We start from the raw sequence: 17,267 nt of genomic DNA on the forward strand, positions 1-17,267 counted from the left end.
CAGCTTCGCCCGGTGGGGCGCGGTGTGAAGAAGGCCGGCGGGCGGGGACGCCGAGCACCCGCTGCTATTTTGGGCTCCGCCTGACTCACACGGTCGGACCAGCTGGCCGGGCAGCGAGCCCTTCCCCCCAGCTGCGTGACTCAGTTTTCCCGCCCGAGGCCGGGCACTCACAAGGTAGGCGAGGGCCCGGGAGAAGATGCTCGCTGCGCTCGGGCTCTCGGGGGACGGTGGCGATTGGGGGCGGGTGGAGAGTCGGTTACAAACTCCACGCCTGCCCCGTTCGGGACAAAGTTGGTTCAACTTCGGAGGGGGCGGGTCCTGGAGCGGCCGGGGGGCGGGTCCGCACTCGGGAGGCAGGCGCCCCGGAGGTCACGTGGGCTGGTGGCATAAGGGCTCAGGTGGGCAGCCGGGTTGGGGACGTGCTCCTCCGTTCGGCGGACACAGGGCGAGGGGACTAAGGGGCACGGACTTCTCGGCTCCCTCGCGCGCGCGGCCCCAGCTTCCTCTCCCCGGCCCCGCCTCATCCCGCCCGGTCCTGGTTGGTCGCCCGGAGCCCGCCCCCTCGCGCCGAGGCCTCCCCCACGACCCCTCACGTGACCCCAGGGTGAGCCAGCGGGAAGTGGAGTCTCCGAGGCGGCGCCGCAGGGGGACGGAGCTTCTTCCGCAGCTGCAGTTCGTCGCCCGAGCACCAGCGCCATGAACGGGATGCGGGGGCCCTCCCGGCCGCTCTTCTGGGCCGCCGCCGCCTACCTGGCCGCGCTATGCGTGCTGAGCGCGGCCGAAGCCTCAGCGCCTACGGCCAACTTCAACGAGTCCTCGTCGGTGCCGCCCACGATGATGAATGCCACTCAAAACTCCACGACGAAGGCCCCTCTCGATCCCAGCCCGACTCCCACCCCGGCGCCCACCCCGACCCAGGCTCCGGCACCAGGTGGGGGCGGGGCGGCGGCGGTTTCTCCTCTCGCGCTGGGTCGCGTGCGCGTGTGTGGCCAGCGGGGGGACGGGGGGAGGGTGGTTAACTCTTCCGGCAACATGGCGGATCGTCCCGGGGAGTGGAAGTGCAGCCAGCTGGGTTTCGGGGTCCAGGACGTTAGGGGGAGGTGGGGGACGTACATATATGTGTGTGTATGCGGGGCCCACGAAGGTTGGTCGCCGTGATCCGTTCCATCCTCCGCGTCCAAAAAAAGCCGTAACTTTATCCGGATGGAAACACCAGCCCTGACTCTCTGCGGAGGCCGGGAGCGAGGCGACGTGGCTCCCCCCGCTCGGCGGGGCAGCGCGAGTGTGTCCTCGCTGGGGTGCCCAGCTCCCCTTCCCCCACATCCTTTGTCTCCCGCCCCCGGGAATCCCAGGTGAAGTACTCCGAAAGTCCCTGGTGAAACACGACTTCCTCTGAGACCTGTAGATGTGGACTTGGTTGACTTAGGTGCGTCCTGCCTGGGGAGACTCAGCCCCTACGAGGTACGAGGAGATCCCAACCCCGGGACTAAAAACGCCTCCCTGGCCTGGAGGGGCTTGCTGAGTTTGGAAACACAAAAAGTTGACTCCCCCAGCGTTTGTTTTATTTCCTGGTGTAGGTGAGGAGATGGCCCCGGGTGAGACTTTTGGAGCTATCTGAGAAATGGAATGGGGGAAGAAGTCATTTTTAAGTTTACAGTCAAAAGTCATCTTCGTATTCCCGGCGCTTAGCACAGAGTTTGCCGCACAGTAGGCGCTCAATAAATGCTGATTTGACCGATCTTAAGGGCATGAAAATATTGGCTAAAGGTTAATATAGTGGGTTAATCAAAGTCCTTGCTCTAGAATACTAACTTAACTGTGCGTGCTTCCTCCGCACGGCCCTTAGGGTAACCTTGTTCTCCAGATTTGCATGTGCAGGAAATGGATGTGCTAAAACCCTTAAAATCAGAAACTGGGAAAGAAAAATGCCCTGTGTAACCTCCTTTCTCAGAAGGCAGTGTTAGTGTGCATTGTGACTTTTAATTGTTAAATTATTAATGCTAAACTGTTAAAAGCACTTTTTCAGAAAAGTCTGGAAGCACCAAGTTCATTACCTTTGAAGATGTGACATAATGTTTGTAACTTGACTATGCAGAGATTGAGTTTAGTTTCCATTTCTAGAAACCATTGCATGTATAAGTTTCAGTTTGGGGAGCTAAGGCCTGCTTACTTTGAATAAATGATGTTGTATGTGAGATCATAACTGTTCTTATTACCCCTATCTTTTTCACTTAACATAGAAATATAATGTGGTAAGGCATGAGGCCACATAAAAGTAATTAATCCCAGAATATCAGAGTCAGAACTTTAGAGATAATCCAGTTCAGCTTCCTCATTTTAGAGGTGAGGCAGCTGAGACTGAGATGAAATCACTTGCTCGAAGTGACAGAACTATTAAGTAGCAGTTTTGGAATGTGAAGTCTTGTGACTCCAAATCTAGTGATTTTCCCCCAGTCAGTGCTGTGGTAGAATATTAACGGAGAAGTAATGTGAAATGGAAGAGTTCTTAATTTGCTGTCAGGTGAATTAATTCCCAGGCTGACTTAAGAACCTTGATTTTATTATACTCAAAATAGTATAGTTGTCTTGTTAGTGATTTTCCTTAAGTTTAAAGTCTGAATGACTTTTCACAGTAAAATCAACTAAGAAAAAATTTAGCCAGAAATGTTCATGAAAGCCTCTGTGGGTATTGAAATAATAACTTTCATTTGTTTGAAAACTTTAAAGATTACTATTGGGGAAGTGGTACATTACAATTGAAAGGACACTAGATTTGGCATCAGGTGACATTTCAGAAATTTCAATAAAAATTCTATGTTACAAACATAAGAATTGTAGTGCACAGCACCCATGTCAACATTTATTTTAAATAAATAGTTCAAAAATTAATTGTCCTATTGTGATAGACGTTGAAACAGCTGGATCTAGGCAAGATGGTGAAGTAGCTTAAATTTTTCTTGTCTCCTGTCTCCCATAAAATGCCCAGGGCTGTTAGATTTCTGTTCAGAATAAATTGACAAAGTATGACAGAGCACCAGGCTTGAAGATCTGAGTTCAAATGAAGTTCAAATCTGGCCTCAGACACTTACTAGCTGTGTGACCCTGTGCAAGTCACTTAACGCTGTTTGCCTCAGTTTCTCATCTGTAAATTGAGCCGGAGAGGAAACAGCAAACCACTCCAGTATCTTTGCCAGGAAAGCCCCAAATAGGGTCAGGAAGAGTGGGACATGATTGAAAAACAACAACCACCTGAGTTGAATGCTACTTCTACCAGGGACCTTAGGCAAGCTGCTTCAGTTTCTTCATCTGTAAAATAACAGAGTAGTACTAAGTGATCTCTAAGGTATGTATTTGCTCTAAATCTATGATTTTATTAACCTCTTGGAAAGGAGAAACTTATATAAATCCCTTTGTGCCTTATAGCCTGGCATTCACTAAACATCAATGATTCCAACATTTGAGCTGTGTTTTATCTTTATAACCCTTGTTTTGAGATGTTACAGGATAGGTGGTAATAGTTACTTTTTTCTGTTTTTTTTAAATGAAGAATTGTATAATGAGTAGACAGCTGACCTTGGAGTTGAAGGAATTCCCCCGTTCTAATCTTGTTTCTGACAAATACTAGTGATATGACCATTTAGAAGCCACAAGCTCTCAGCCCCCAAAGCTGTAGGAGTGGTGGAGTAGATTAAAACCTACTGGGGTATTTTTTAACAACAAAAAATACAATAAAAATAAAACATAGATAATGTTGATTTTTCATTTTCTAAGTCAATATGCCACCCACAGAGATCCATTTCTATTTGAGTTTGGCAGCACTGTTTTATGTTACATATGAATTGCTTCTCTGGTAGAAGGGATTTCCATACTGGGAGTTCTGTACTCAACTGAAATCACATGTCTTGGTCAAAAGTTAGAGAATCAAGGTAATAGAGTCATATTTAGGGCTGGAGTGGGGCTCAGAGGCCATGGAGTCCAATAGTCTCATTTTATAGAACAGGAGTGGAGGCCCATAGAGCAAGGACTTCTGTGAGTCAGGCTCATAGAACTAGTAAATGTCTGAGGGAAATTTGAACTCAAGGCGTCGTTTTCTAGGAATATCTAGATTCTAGTTGTGGCTGTAAACATTTAGTTCTAATTAATTTTTTCATTTGCTTAGGCAATATGATTAAACCATGTATTTGACTTTGACAAACTAGTTATGGGCCCCAGTATAGGCTTATCTGCTTTCTAATCTTAAAGGCCTCTGAAACAGGTAAGGAATGAGCCCCAAGTCTTACACTTACCCAAAGTCATTTTCAAAATGGTTATTTGGGCTCACCCTGTAGAAACCTAAGTTACCATTAAAAATTATTGCTCTAACCTTCCATGTCTTTCATGGCAGTAGTTTCCAAGTTTTGAAGTTTTAAAATAAATGTATTCACGTCCTAACTCTGTAGCAGAGGTGTTTAAACACCAAAGTGCTGTTGAGCCAAATTAAAATGGAAATATTTAACAGAATAAAACATAGATAATGTTAATATATGGTTTTCTAAGTCAGTATGTGCAGGAAGAGGTATGTATACACTTGGTTTAGTATACCTGGTTTCTGTTTGACCCCCTTCAGTCTATAGGATAAAATAGAAAGCAGTAATACCACGAGAATGGTTTTCTGTCATGAAATGCCTAAAGATGCCTCATGATAACCCTGGGATTTTATTTTATCTATTTGAAAATGGTTCCTTTTAGAAAAAAGATGACTTTATATTGAGAGTATTCTAAAATAATTTTAATAAAACTTCTAGTACTTTGCTATTTTATAAAAGGATCTTATCGTTTTAGAGATGACTTGACTAAATCAGTTTGACTTTTGTTAAAAATAGTTAGAATAAGCTGCCTAACCTCATATTACTTGATTTTGATTCCCCTTCTAGTAGATTCTTGCTATTGCATAGTTTTTAAGCACTAAGTAAAATGACTTCTTTTGCCTGTCCAATGTTGTTTTAGAAAGATAAGCAGAACTGAGTGTACATTAAGAATACAAATTGAGTTGTTGATGTAATTGTATTTCAGAAAGCTGTAAAGAATACACTAACTGCAGTTCCTGTCTTGAGAGTAAAAATGCCACATGCTTTTGGACAGTTTGTAATGGTAAGAATCTCAGCTTGTGTCAAATAAACAATGTTGTCTCATAAATATACTGAATACATATGCCACTGAAAGATATTACTGATAATTGAAAAAGAAATCAGTGTAAAAAGAGATCACTCTAGAGAGTGTTCTTAAACTTTTTTTGTGTCATGGACTCTCAACTAGTAAAGCCTCTGGACTCCTTAAAATACGTAAGATTACAGAGAAAACCAATTATATTGAAATTCAGTTATCAAATTTTTTAAAAAGTAAATTCATGGGATTAAGATCCTCTTACTGTAGAGTGTTCTATTTCTTTGGAGACTGTGTTCCTTTATAGTACAATGTTTGAGGTCTGAAGGATTAACTTCAACTTCCTTTGTTTCTGTTTCATGGATTATTCCATTTAGATAGTCTGTAGGCTTGTAAAGCAAGAGAAAGTTTAATAGAACTAAGAAAATGCTTCTTGACCTTTAGGATTATAAAATACTAAAATGGGCCCCAGAGGGAAGTTGTGGAGTCCTTTGTCCATAGAACATTAGAACTGAAATGGGCCTTAAAGGTAAGAAACATTTAGTTATTGATGAGAAAGCAGAGGTCCAGAGAGGTGTGAAGTGCTTCCCTATAGGTGTCTGTAGAAAACAGCTAGACTATCCTAGGAAGATTAGCGTATCTATAGATCAAGGGCTGGTAATCTAAGTTCTAAAGGGACCTTTATCATCATGATTCTTTAGGGGATAAGATTAGGAAGGTAGGGTTAGTCAAATTTTTTCTTCCATGCTTTGGTTATGAATTGAAATTTTAAACCAGTTGACATGTGAGAGAAAAAGCAGTAATTAAGTGAAGGTTCTGTTAACTTCTAAAAACTTGTTTAGCTTCTAAAAATTAAAAGAAAGCCACCGTCAGTACTTTGTGTTAGCTAACTAAATGAAATGTACTATTTTCTAATTGCCATACCTAGTATATACAGTGTTGTGTTTTAAAATACAAGCACAACATTTTTTTTTAAAGATGATCTGATGTGACATAAAAGGGATGGTGGTAGTGAGTTTTGATGACTAAATGATATAGTCTCTATGAAGATAGGATTGGGGGTGACATGGCTGCTGCTTTGGCTAGAAATTTATCTGCTATTCCTCCAGGACAACACGAAAGGATTATAGTGGTGGGGGCAACTGTTCTGGTCTTAGTGTTTCTGATGCTCAATTCTTAGGAGATATTGGTCCCTTTTTCTCTTTGTCTTGGCCATTATTGATATCACTTCAGGTGTCTGTTCTGTGCATTCATTCTGGTATATAACAACATAGAGGCTATATCTTGGTTTCAGAGTATTTATTTCAACTTTTGTTTCTTCAGTAGGTCCTGGCTACTGTTCAGAAAATGCGGCAACTCCAAATTGCACTGTCGTTAATAGCTCAAGTAACTGTTTAGGTAAGTAACTGATAGTAACTAAAACAGGTTTTAGTTTGTTCATTGCTGTTGAGAAATCTGGGGACAGGTGGGTGGGGTTAAGGTCATTACTTCAAATGAAGACAAGGTTTTTCAAAACCTGATTATTCTGATATCATCTAAATTGGAACCTAAATCCTTTGTTTAGATTATGACTTTAATTTTTGATAGGTTACCCCTGGGCAAGTCATGTGACTTTAGAGTCTCAGGTTTACTGTCTGTAAGAAACGGAGAATTATCCTACCCTAGAGACAAAGGTTAGCTTTGGAGTCAAGAAGACCTGGGTTCAAATCCTACTTCTGATATATACTGGCTGTGTGATCAGGAGCATTCACTTAAAGTTTTCAATATGTTATACAACTCTAAAAGAGTGTAAGTTGCTTGTGAATTGCTAATCTGCATTGATGGAAGGAATTTTGGCATCAAGAGTACCTTTACTTTAGTGAATTCATATGTCTGGGCCATGAAAAAAAAATCTGCTCTACATATCCCACCAAGTAGTTTCGAGGATCAAGTGATTTCATGTACTATATAGATCACCTTGTAGCTGTAAAGCACTCTGGAAATGATTTGTAGCCTTGTTTTGTTGTGAAGTGGCATAGCAAGGTTTCAGTAGGTTTTTACTATCACTTGAATTTCTTAGTAGCACCTCCTATTTCTCATTTTGAAACTAATGCAATCTGTGATCTCATTTTTGTGTAATAGGTTTATAAAATTATTATAAAAGGAAGAACTTCCCCCATAGAGCCAGACTAAATTAACAAGGCAGGCAAACATAATCTTCCTTTTTCACTCAAATAGTTTGCCAAGCTTTACAAGTAGACCAAAAGGCTAGGTATTTATGGAATGACAGCCTTGGATGACTATTTTCAGTTTTTCAGTTATGGTAGCTTTGATTTAGACCTTAAAACTAAGGGATCTACTAGTTTAGATCTTAATATTTTGAATAACTTTTATATAATTTTATTGATGTATGTCTTTGCTTTTGTTTTCAGTGGAACCTACTGCCAGTCCATCTCCGACTAATTCTACAGGTAATTTAAGATAAATAATGATTTACTAGTATGGAGTTTCAAGGTTTTATCATAACTTTCTTAGGGTAACTTTCTGGCATTTGAGTATCTGAAAAATTCTAGATTAAATTAAAATAACATAAAGAAAAGATTGCGGGACAGTTAGGTGGCGCAGAAGATAAAGCATCGGCCGTGAAGTCAGGAGGACCTGAGTTCAAATCCGGCCTCAGACCAAACATTTGTCACAATTACTAGCTGTGTGACCCTGGGCAAGTCACTTAACCCCAGTTGCCTTAAAAAAAAAAGATTGCTCAGTCCTGTCTCAGTGCTTATGAGTATCTGTGATTGCATTGCTATGGATTATCCTTTCTCCAATGCAGATTGCAATCCCTTAGACATTATACATGAATTACTTTAGCCGACAACATTTTATTAACTGGTGATGAACTGCATTGAATTTACCTAGGTAGAAATTGTTACACATTGTGCTCTGCAAGCACAGCTTTTAAGAAATCCATTAGCATCCGCACACAGCAGTGAGGCATCATGGATTTGAGTAGAAAGTAATAATTTGTGTTGAGCACAAAATGCCGTGCTCTGGGGTGGGGTGGGGTGTGGACTATCACTTTCTAATCTTTGTATTTCATTTATAGTAGGCATTTAATAAGTGGGTTTAGACAAAATCAATGAATATCCTATATGGTCCTTGCAACATATTGTGTAATATTTTAGCTAAGTTTAGAATGGCTCATCTCCACTTTGTTTGGTCACAGAATCTCTTGAAGACATTTTGTGAAATTGTAAAGGATCTTTATATCATTGGAGAGAGGAACCACACATTTAAGTTCTTGGGTCCTTGAAGTATTGAAGTATCTGTGTATAGATAAATTTTTTGAAAAAATTTAGTCATTTTCTTTTAATATTTCAGTCTTTCAGCTGCTTAATTACTAGAATAAAATGACTTCATTGTTACAGTTTAGTAGCTAAAAGATAGAGACTAGGTTTCAATTTTACCATATGCTGATAGGGGAACTCTTCTTCCAATCAGCAATTTACTTAAGGCTGTGCTATCTACTACTTTCCCTACCTTAGACTCTTCAGGAACATTAGAGCCGGTTATACTAGAAGGAACTTATTGTATTAGATGAAGGGTATTAGTTAATTTCGGGGAAAGTGTAGTTAGGAAACATTTGCTTTTCAATATATGATAAAAACATTGAGGTGGTCCCTGGTGGCTCTGAGCCTTGCCACTGATGTTAGTCAAATGTCTCTTAACTTTTAGTGTTAAATTTATGAGAAGCTAAGGGAAAGGAATAAAGAAGCAACATAAAAAGGAGGATAGAGAGAGAGGGCCGTGTTTCTGAATGATGCTTTGTTTGAATGATTAAGAAATTCATTACTTTTATCAAAATGAGTCAAAATAAAATTCATTTACAGGTGTCATCCCTGCCATGCTGTACTAGAGTACTGGGAACAAATGGAGTAATTAGCATTTAGTGGTACTTTTCTGCCAGATATTTTCAACTAAGCAAAATTAATTGCAGTAGGTGTGGATTGTTATTTGATAGTACTATAGTAATTTTTTATTTTTAGACATCATTATGGATGTGTTTCGTGTGTGTGTATGTATGTGTGTGTATGTATGTGTGTGTGTATGTGTATATATATGTATGTATGTATGTATGTATGAAAGCTTAGCTCCAAATATTCTTCTTTCAGTGGGTGAACTTTAGAGCAGATCTAGCAAAAAGCACGTTTTAAATAATAAATGGTTATTGAATTGAATGAAACTCTTGTTTGTGGTCTTGTCCAAACCAAATGATCATGGCATGCTAAAATTCTAAGCAACCTGAGATGGAGAAACTACTTACTGTAGTTCCAAGTTTGCACATAATTCTGGGTCTATCACTTAAACTTTTCATAAAAGTATCAAGTTCCACTGTTAAAATTCTGTACTTGGAGAGGGAGGAGGAGAGATTGAGGCAAAACAGATAACAAGAGAGGAAGGTAAATTTTTAGTAGAACACAGTATTTACTTAGCCTTTCCAAATGCTCAGTATAATTTACAGAGTTGTAGTAGCACTATTCATCAGTATTACCTTGTATTATTTCTTGGGCTGTTACATCTCCAATTAGATTGTTGGGTCCTAGAGTCCAGAGACTGTCTCTTTTTATCCTTAGAAGATGGCATAGTCTTTTTGTATGTAGTAGGCACCCAACAAATATTTCTTAACAGTGATGTTTACTTAACAGTTACATTTAATAGTCCTTCTCTCTAGCATGTTCTTTGTCCTTGTTGTAACCTCCAGTCCGTCCCCCTTCATTTCTTTCCAGAGCCATCACTCCTGTACTGGCTATGCTGTCCTCCCTTTCCTATATTGACCCCTTTATTTTTAACTCTGCACTGTCCTCTTGTTCTGTCAAGTTCTTGCCTGGCCAGACTTTGGTCTTGTATTACTCTAGTCATGTGCCTTCACTCCTATTCATGTGCTGCTGAAGAAAAATCATAAAACCGTGCTGGCTGGGTCCAATACAGATTTACATTATATAATCTTAACTGGGCCCTCATTGTGGTAAGACAATCTTTTTACATCTTCCTAATTGATTCACTGTCCCATTTACTGCATCTCCTTTTCATACTTTTTTAACCCTCACACTTCCCATGGCTCTCTCTTATCCTCTCATTTGAGAACCTGGCCTCATGTATTGGTAAAAAAAAAAATTGAGGCCACTTAAAGCTTTCTCTTCTCCCTTCCTCAACTCATTCAAGTACCTTCCTCTCCTACTCACTACTTCACCTCTGTCTCAAATGAAGAGTTGGCCATTCTTCTTGCCAAGGCAAATCCATTTCTACAGACACAGGTGATCTTAATCCATGCCATCTTCTCCAACATTGTTTCCTCTGTCATCTCTACGTTTTCACATAACTTCAATTTGTTCCTCTCAGTTAGTTGCCTCCCTAATGCCTACAATCTTGTCCATGTGTCCCTGATCCTCAGAAACCCCTCACTTGATCTGTCTGTCCCTGGTGGCTATTGTCCTAAGTCTCTCTAACCTTTTGTTACTAAAGTTCTCAAGTCTGTCTGGACTAGCTGCCTCCACTTTGTTTTCTCCCTGTCTCTGTAGTCTGGCTTCTGACCTTGTTCATCTGAAATGATCTCTCTAAAGTTACCAGTGATCTCTTAATTGCCAAATCTAATGGCCTTTTCTGCATTCTCTCTCTTGACTTTGCTACAGCTTTTGTCACTCTCCTCCTTGATATGTTTCTTGGAATTTCTCTCTGGATTTTTACGATAGCATTCTCTCCCAATTCTCTTCCTGTAGTCCTTCTCAGACTTTGGTGGACCTTTATCCATGTCATGCTTGCTAACCATGGTAGTCCTTCCAGGCTCTGTCTTGGGATCCTTTTCTCCTTTTAATACTGTTTCACTTGGTGATCTCATCATCTCCCATGGATTCAGCTATTATTTCTCTTTAGATGATTCTCAGGTCTAATTTGTCTAGTCCTGTAGTCCTAACCTCTCTCTTGACCTCCAGTCTTATATCACCAACTGCCTTTTGGCCATCTCAAACTGAATGTCCCATAGACATCTTAAACTCAATATGTCCAAAACTGTACTCATTATCTTTCTTCCCAAACCCTCCCTTATTCTTTAGTTCCCTTTTATAGTCAAGGGCACCACCATTCTTGTAGTGACCCATGCTTGCAAACTAAGTGTTGTCCTCAGCTCGCTCCCCATATCCAATCGGGTACCAAGGCCTGTTGATTCTACTTTCACTTCATCCCTTGTAAATGCCTCCTCTCCTCTAATATTGCCACCACTCTGGTGCAGGTCTTCTATCACCTCATGCCTAGACTATTGCAGTAGCCTTTTGATTGGTCACCCTACCTCAAATCTCTCCCCACTCCAGTCTATCCTCAATTCAGCTGTCAAGGTGATCCTTATAAAAAAGTCAAGTTTTGATACTCTCCCTTTCCCCATTGAGCAAACTCCACTGGCACCCTATCCCTTCCAGAATCAATACCGTTCCAGTCTTCATATACCTTATTTTCCTCTTCATGTACTGTGCAATCCAGTGACACTGGTCTTGCTATTCTGGCACATGTAACTTGTTTTCACTAGCTGTCTCCTCACCCCATGCTTGGAATTATCTCCCTTCTCATCTCTTGTTTTCTGGCTTCCTTCAAATCTAATCTGAAGTCTTACTGTCTGCAAGAAGCCTTTTTCCATGTTCCTTAATGTTCTTCCCATACGAAATTATTTCCAGTTTATCTTGGATGGATCTTGTTTGTACATAGTTGTTTGCATATTGTCTCCTCCTTTAGGCTGTGAACTCAAGAGCAGGGGCTGTCTTTGGCTGTTCTTTGTATCCCTTAGCACAGTGCCTGGCACAGAGTTAACCTCGTGATAAATAATTGTTGACTTGACTTTACCATCAAATGGTAGTTGAACATCTGCTACTAAACTCAAAAGACATATATCCTTATACCCTGGAACCTTAATAATATAAAATTCTAGATGTTACACACAAGACAAATGTGAGTATACAAACAAAAATAAATATTGATATCATACCATAATGAAAGTAGATTTTATAGAAGAGGCTGGAATGCTAGTGCTATCTTTAGCTTTTTAAAAGACGAAGTGGAAATTGAAATATTTGTCATTGCTGTCTGACCAGATTTAACAACTGATCTCTCAGTACCTGAATACAAAAAATATTTTTCAGTTACTAGCATTTGAGCCAAAGGTTGGGTGGTTTTGTGACATTTTGGGGCAGTTAATTTTAAGGTTTTACCTTTTCTTTGATCCAGCCAAACCTTCACCTGCAGCCTCAACCACCCCAGCTGTGTCCACAGTTGTCACATCAGGTAATTAACTCAGTGTTTAAATTGTAAGAATGAGATAGGATGAATAATTTTTTCCAAATGTATCCTGGTATGATTGTGAATTCAGAGTCATCTTCCATCCTTAAGGACCAGAGTGAGAGCACTGTTAAAGTTTTAGTGTAATAGGTTTTGCTACAGAGTTTTGTCATGTTTTCTAATATTTAGTCAGAATTGTCAGGCAGACAGTTCAAGTAATGAATTATTAAATTGAATATTCCCCAGAATCATAGTATCATGATAGTCCTTGAATAGAATTTTGTAATTAATGTCTAATTGTAGTAAAGGGAGAATTGATTATTTTCTTTTTTCCTCCATGAGTCAAACTGTGCAACACATTAAGGCTGCTATGAAGCCTTTTTGTTACTATGTAACATTCTCTCTGAGAACCTTTAAAATATTTGAGGGGCATACCTGTACATTCCTAACTAGGTTGGGGCATTATCACTATAGGATTCCAAATAAAAGCTCAGCTCTACATTTGGAAACATGTTAATGAAGTGAAAGAGTGGTAAAGCATTAGGTTCTTTGGCTGGTCAACTTAAATGTTGTTTTGAAGTTGAGAACCATCTTAATCAAATTCTTTGTGACCCCATAGCTTCTTCACTGGCCATTGCTTCTATTTCCTCCAAAACTGAATGAAAAGTTACTTTCCACTTTAATAGAAGGACCTCAAGTATCATGCTACCAATTTAAAATCTAGGTTCCATAATAGAGCAGTTACTATTTTTTGCCTCATTTTAAAATTGAGAAAATTGTTTTTAAGGTAAAGTTTAACTAAAGCAATCTTTAGTGTAAAAGCAGCAGTCATTATAGTGGTTGGGGATGGGATCTCTTATATATGGTCTTGTTTTCGAGGTAAAAGTTCTAAGTATCTGAAAAGCTCCTCAGATTACAAATTTAAAAACTTATGTGTGTCTTTTCATTACTGCTCTCTATATGTCACCAAATTTTTTTGCAGACCAAAGGTGACAGTTCTTTTGGGTAATGAGAAGGAGTAAAACCTATCAACACCTAAATTTTACTGTAATGTATTTGGTTAAAAACAAGTTATAGTATGCATAGAGAAAGTTGTGTGAAAGACTCAAAATCTCTATAACCTTCCATTAAAGCTGTTTATTTCTTTTCTATCTTACCTAACAGGTGCAGCAAATGCAACTGTGATTCCTACCCCTTCTACAAGAAAATCTACTTTTGATGCAGCTAGTTTCATTGGAGGAATTGTTCTCGTGCTGAGTGTACAGGCTGTAGTTTTCTTTCTCTTTAAATTTTGCAAGTCCAAAGAACGAAACTACCATACTCTTTAAGACACAACATTATAACATGGACTAGTAGTTTATTTGTGTAGTTTATTGAAACCAAAATATTACCTTTTGAGATGTCCTACATGGAAGACAATGTTTCAAAATCTTTAAATCTCCAAAGGATGCATATAGGATATTTTGGAGCATCTTCCTTGAAGAAAAAGCAATTCAATCACTTATACTCAACAGGAATACTTAAAATATTCTGCATGAATCCTTGTGGCTAGCTGTCTTTTATTTTAAGTGGCTGCTGCTGTGGGATTTTTTTTCCCCTCTTACCATGACATGCCTAATATAGTTTTTTTTTTTAATTTGGTGGACTCCCTGTCCTGAGCTGACAGTTTCATAACTGCCATCAGTTTAAATTTAGTCATTTTAAAGCCTAAAAGCTGCATTATTCCCATTTTCACTCAGGATGTAAGTTGATAGACTAAATTGTGAGAAGAATGTGCCAAATGATCAGCTGGTGGATTTTTGATTATTGGTCCAAAAGTGGAATTAATTTATGGGAAAACAGTACTCTTAGTGTATATCCTTGAAGTGGAATTTAGTGCTTGACAAACCTGTATTTTTTTTTCTACATTAGAAATAAGATGCCATACAGGAAGTTACATTCCAGATTTAATACAAAGGGTACAAACCATAAATATGTAGCAGGTAATTGTCCATTGTTTAAAAGCACCTTATCATTGGGAAAACAAAGAACAGTGCCTTAAATTAAAGACAAGACAGAAACAAGGTAGACTGTAACTTTAAATGTTTATGTGATTTGTCGTTTTTCATTAAGAAAGGTAACATGGGCTTAACTTTCTGATCAGCAGTAACATGCACTCAAATTTGGTAGAAACTCAGCAACTTGTTATGTAATTTAAAAGTTTCAGCTACTTAATTTTGAAACTAAAGAATGTTATAGGAAGTTTGAAAGCATTCATAAGTTAAATTCTTCAATATTTTTGTGTATCTGCTAAAATATTTTTAGGAGATTTTATTTTTAAAGGTACAGGATAATTTTAGGCAAAATATTAGGCATATCTTGCTTTCCATTTATTTTCTAGAAGTTCTTTGTATGTAGCTGCTGTACCTTTTAAGCATTCCAATTAAGCTTTCATAGAAATTTTTAATTTGCTATCAGGCAAGGAGGAAACAAGTACGAGTTTGAGAATCATTCACAAGTTCATTCCTTATTAAAAAGAGACAATCAAGAGTTTTCAGACAGTAGATATGACCGGTGAAATTTCAGGAAATATGACAGGTTTTTTGTGGGTTAGAGCAGATTCCTATAGGTCTTAGAATTGTTTCATGGTGATTCCCCTTAAGATGATTTTTTTACAATCCCTGTACCTATAAAGGAACACATGCTTTGGAATACATCTTTCATCTAATGCTAATTTTTCCAATCTCAGAACAAATTAGCATTTTTAATAAAGGTTTTTCTTACAGTCTTTTCTCCATTGGTATTCAATTGGATTTGGCTAATAAGAGGCTTAAAAATAGGTTGTTTTTTTTTCTAGTTCATTCTTATATTTGTCATTTGGTACTTGGTGGCTTGTTTCTAGCACTACTGCAGTAGCAGATGGCATTGCATTGATTTATTTTTTGGTGGGGGTGGCAGAACAACTGAAAACCCTTGCTCCAATTAATTGAATTACATTAAAGGTTTCTAAAATGAAGTTTTACTGTTTTCTGTGTTACTTGCTGGTACAGATAAGTTTGTTTTACTTACACATTTGTATGCCTAACTTTATCAAGTGCCTTAATTGTTTGAAATCTCTGGCTTTAAGTTTTTTTTTTAAAGGGAAAGGTTAGGATCGTTTACCTGACTAAATTGTGGTTTTAATGTCATGAATGGAAACAGATATTTTGGGAAAACCTGGATTTTGGGGTCTACAAATGTCAGGATTTTATGTAAGTGCTATAAGACGATAAGAAAATGTGATTTAATTCCATGTTTACACTGGAGAAGGGAGTAAAAACTAGCAGGAACCATGGGTACTTGTTATTTCTAAAACCTCTTAATACTGTTGCCTAAAAGTTTTGGCTTTGCCACATAAGTTATCAGCGCTAAATGTAGCAGCTTAATAAAACTAGCTTGGTTTGAAAGACTTGAACTATTATTCTGGGTACTGCTTTGATTAGTAAGAAACCATGCAAAAATTAGTTTACAAAATAGCTCTTAGTATAGAGCTTTGCCTTTCTAAACCCATTTCCCTCTCCATTTAACGGTTCAATATTCTCTTGAGTCATCAAGACTTTGTAATAACTTTTTTAATTTATAAGATACGCAGTGACCTTTTCAGACTTTGGTTTTGTTCCTAAAGCCAATTCAAATGTTTTCTTTCCCATCAGACCTTGTACTTAACAGTTGTTTGTTGCATAGGCAGATTGCTGTATTTTGAATTTCATTTTATGTTTTTGGTGAAGACAATGCTAAATCAATCTGTAATCACGACCAAACTGACTTAAAATAAATTCACATGTTGAATTAATTGGCTTTTATGATTTGATTGTGGAATTAAAGACAGGCAGAATGGAATGACAAGAAGAGTGCTAGATGTCAGAAAGACCTGGGTTCAGATCTGGTTGACTATACTTAACCTGTCTGAGCCTCAGGTAGCTTTTCAGTTATAGACAAAACATTGAGAGTTCAAGTGCCATTGACATCACAGGTCCCTGACATGGTATTAAGTGCTTATGTGATTTCCATTTTTGGCTTTTAGATGAGTTGTACACCACAACTAAAACTGTTTTTCACTAATACTAAAACCCTCCTATTGACTTTAATCAAGGAAGGTGAAACATTCTCTGGGAAACTATTGCTCTGTAATTAGAGGATCACAAGATAAGGATTTCCAAGAATGATTTTGCTGTTTGGGCATACAAATATTAAATTTCAGACTGAATGTAACAGCTACTTTTACCAGGGCCATTTCAGTGAGGGTAAGATTTGAAAGTGAAATTGGTCCATTTTGGAGAATTGTTGCTGTGGATATAAAAGCAGCAGGACATATTAGTCCTTGTTGTAGACTTGACATCTGAAAATTAACAGTTTTTCTCTCCCTTTTGGAGGAAACTAAGCTATTAATTTCATTTAAGCCAATTTTCTGTTAAAAAAATGAAAATGGTCCAACTTCAGTCAAAGAACTCAGAGAAAAAAAAAGAAACTGACTTTGGTTAAGGATCCCCTGTTTAAGAAAAGAGACTATATGCCTGAAATTTTTGGATAAGGATTCATTTACCTTTGAAACACTGAATTTGAATTTCCAACTGATCTTGGTTACAGCCAGTTTTCCTAATATTGTACAGATCTGCTTTTACATCCCTAAAGAAATGAGATTCTTTAAAACACAGGATTCCGAAGGTGGTTTTGTAGATGAAATGGCTTCGGTACAGGTTTTTGCGGGGAGGAAGATATTTTTGGAGTGCTGTACCTAGTAGAGTCACAGGTAACAATGGTAGGCTTGTACTCTACCAGTCTTTGGAAGAAACAGATGAGCCAAGGAGGTG

General features: G+C 38.8%; 1 protein-coding gene across 2 annotated transcripts; it reads left to right on the forward strand.

Moving 5' to 3' along the window:
* Nucleotides 1–446: 446 nt before the first annotated feature.
* On the forward strand, nucleotides 447–16,249 carry CD164 (CD164 molecule). Of its 2 annotated transcripts, none has more exons than XM_021008165.2 (6): nucleotides 447–931; nucleotides 5,053–5,130; nucleotides 6,469–6,540; nucleotides 7,554–7,592; nucleotides 12,388–12,444; nucleotides 13,603–16,249. In XM_021008165.2, the coding sequence occupies exons 1-6, from the start codon at nucleotides 697–699 to the stop codon at nucleotides 13,764–13,766; spliced, it is 645 nt and encodes a 214-aa protein (XP_020863824.1). In that variant the 5' UTR covers nucleotides 447–696; the 3' UTR covers nucleotides 13,767–16,249. The 2 variants fall into 2 exon arrangements, with proteins under 2 accessions (XP_020863824.1, XP_020863823.1); XM_021008164.2 differs by having other exon boundaries at nucleotides 455–931; nucleotides 6,466–6,540.
* Nucleotides 16,250–17,267: the final 1,018 nt, after the last annotated feature.

The sequence above is a fragment of the Phascolarctos cinereus genome, unplaced genomic scaffold, assembly GCF_003287225.1.
Source record: "Phascolarctos cinereus isolate Bilbo 61053 unplaced genomic scaffold, phaCin_HiC Scaffold_5;HRSCAF=322, whole genome shotgun sequence".
NCBI classification, from domain to species: Eukaryota; Metazoa; Chordata; class Mammalia; order Diprotodontia; family Phascolarctidae; genus Phascolarctos; species Phascolarctos cinereus.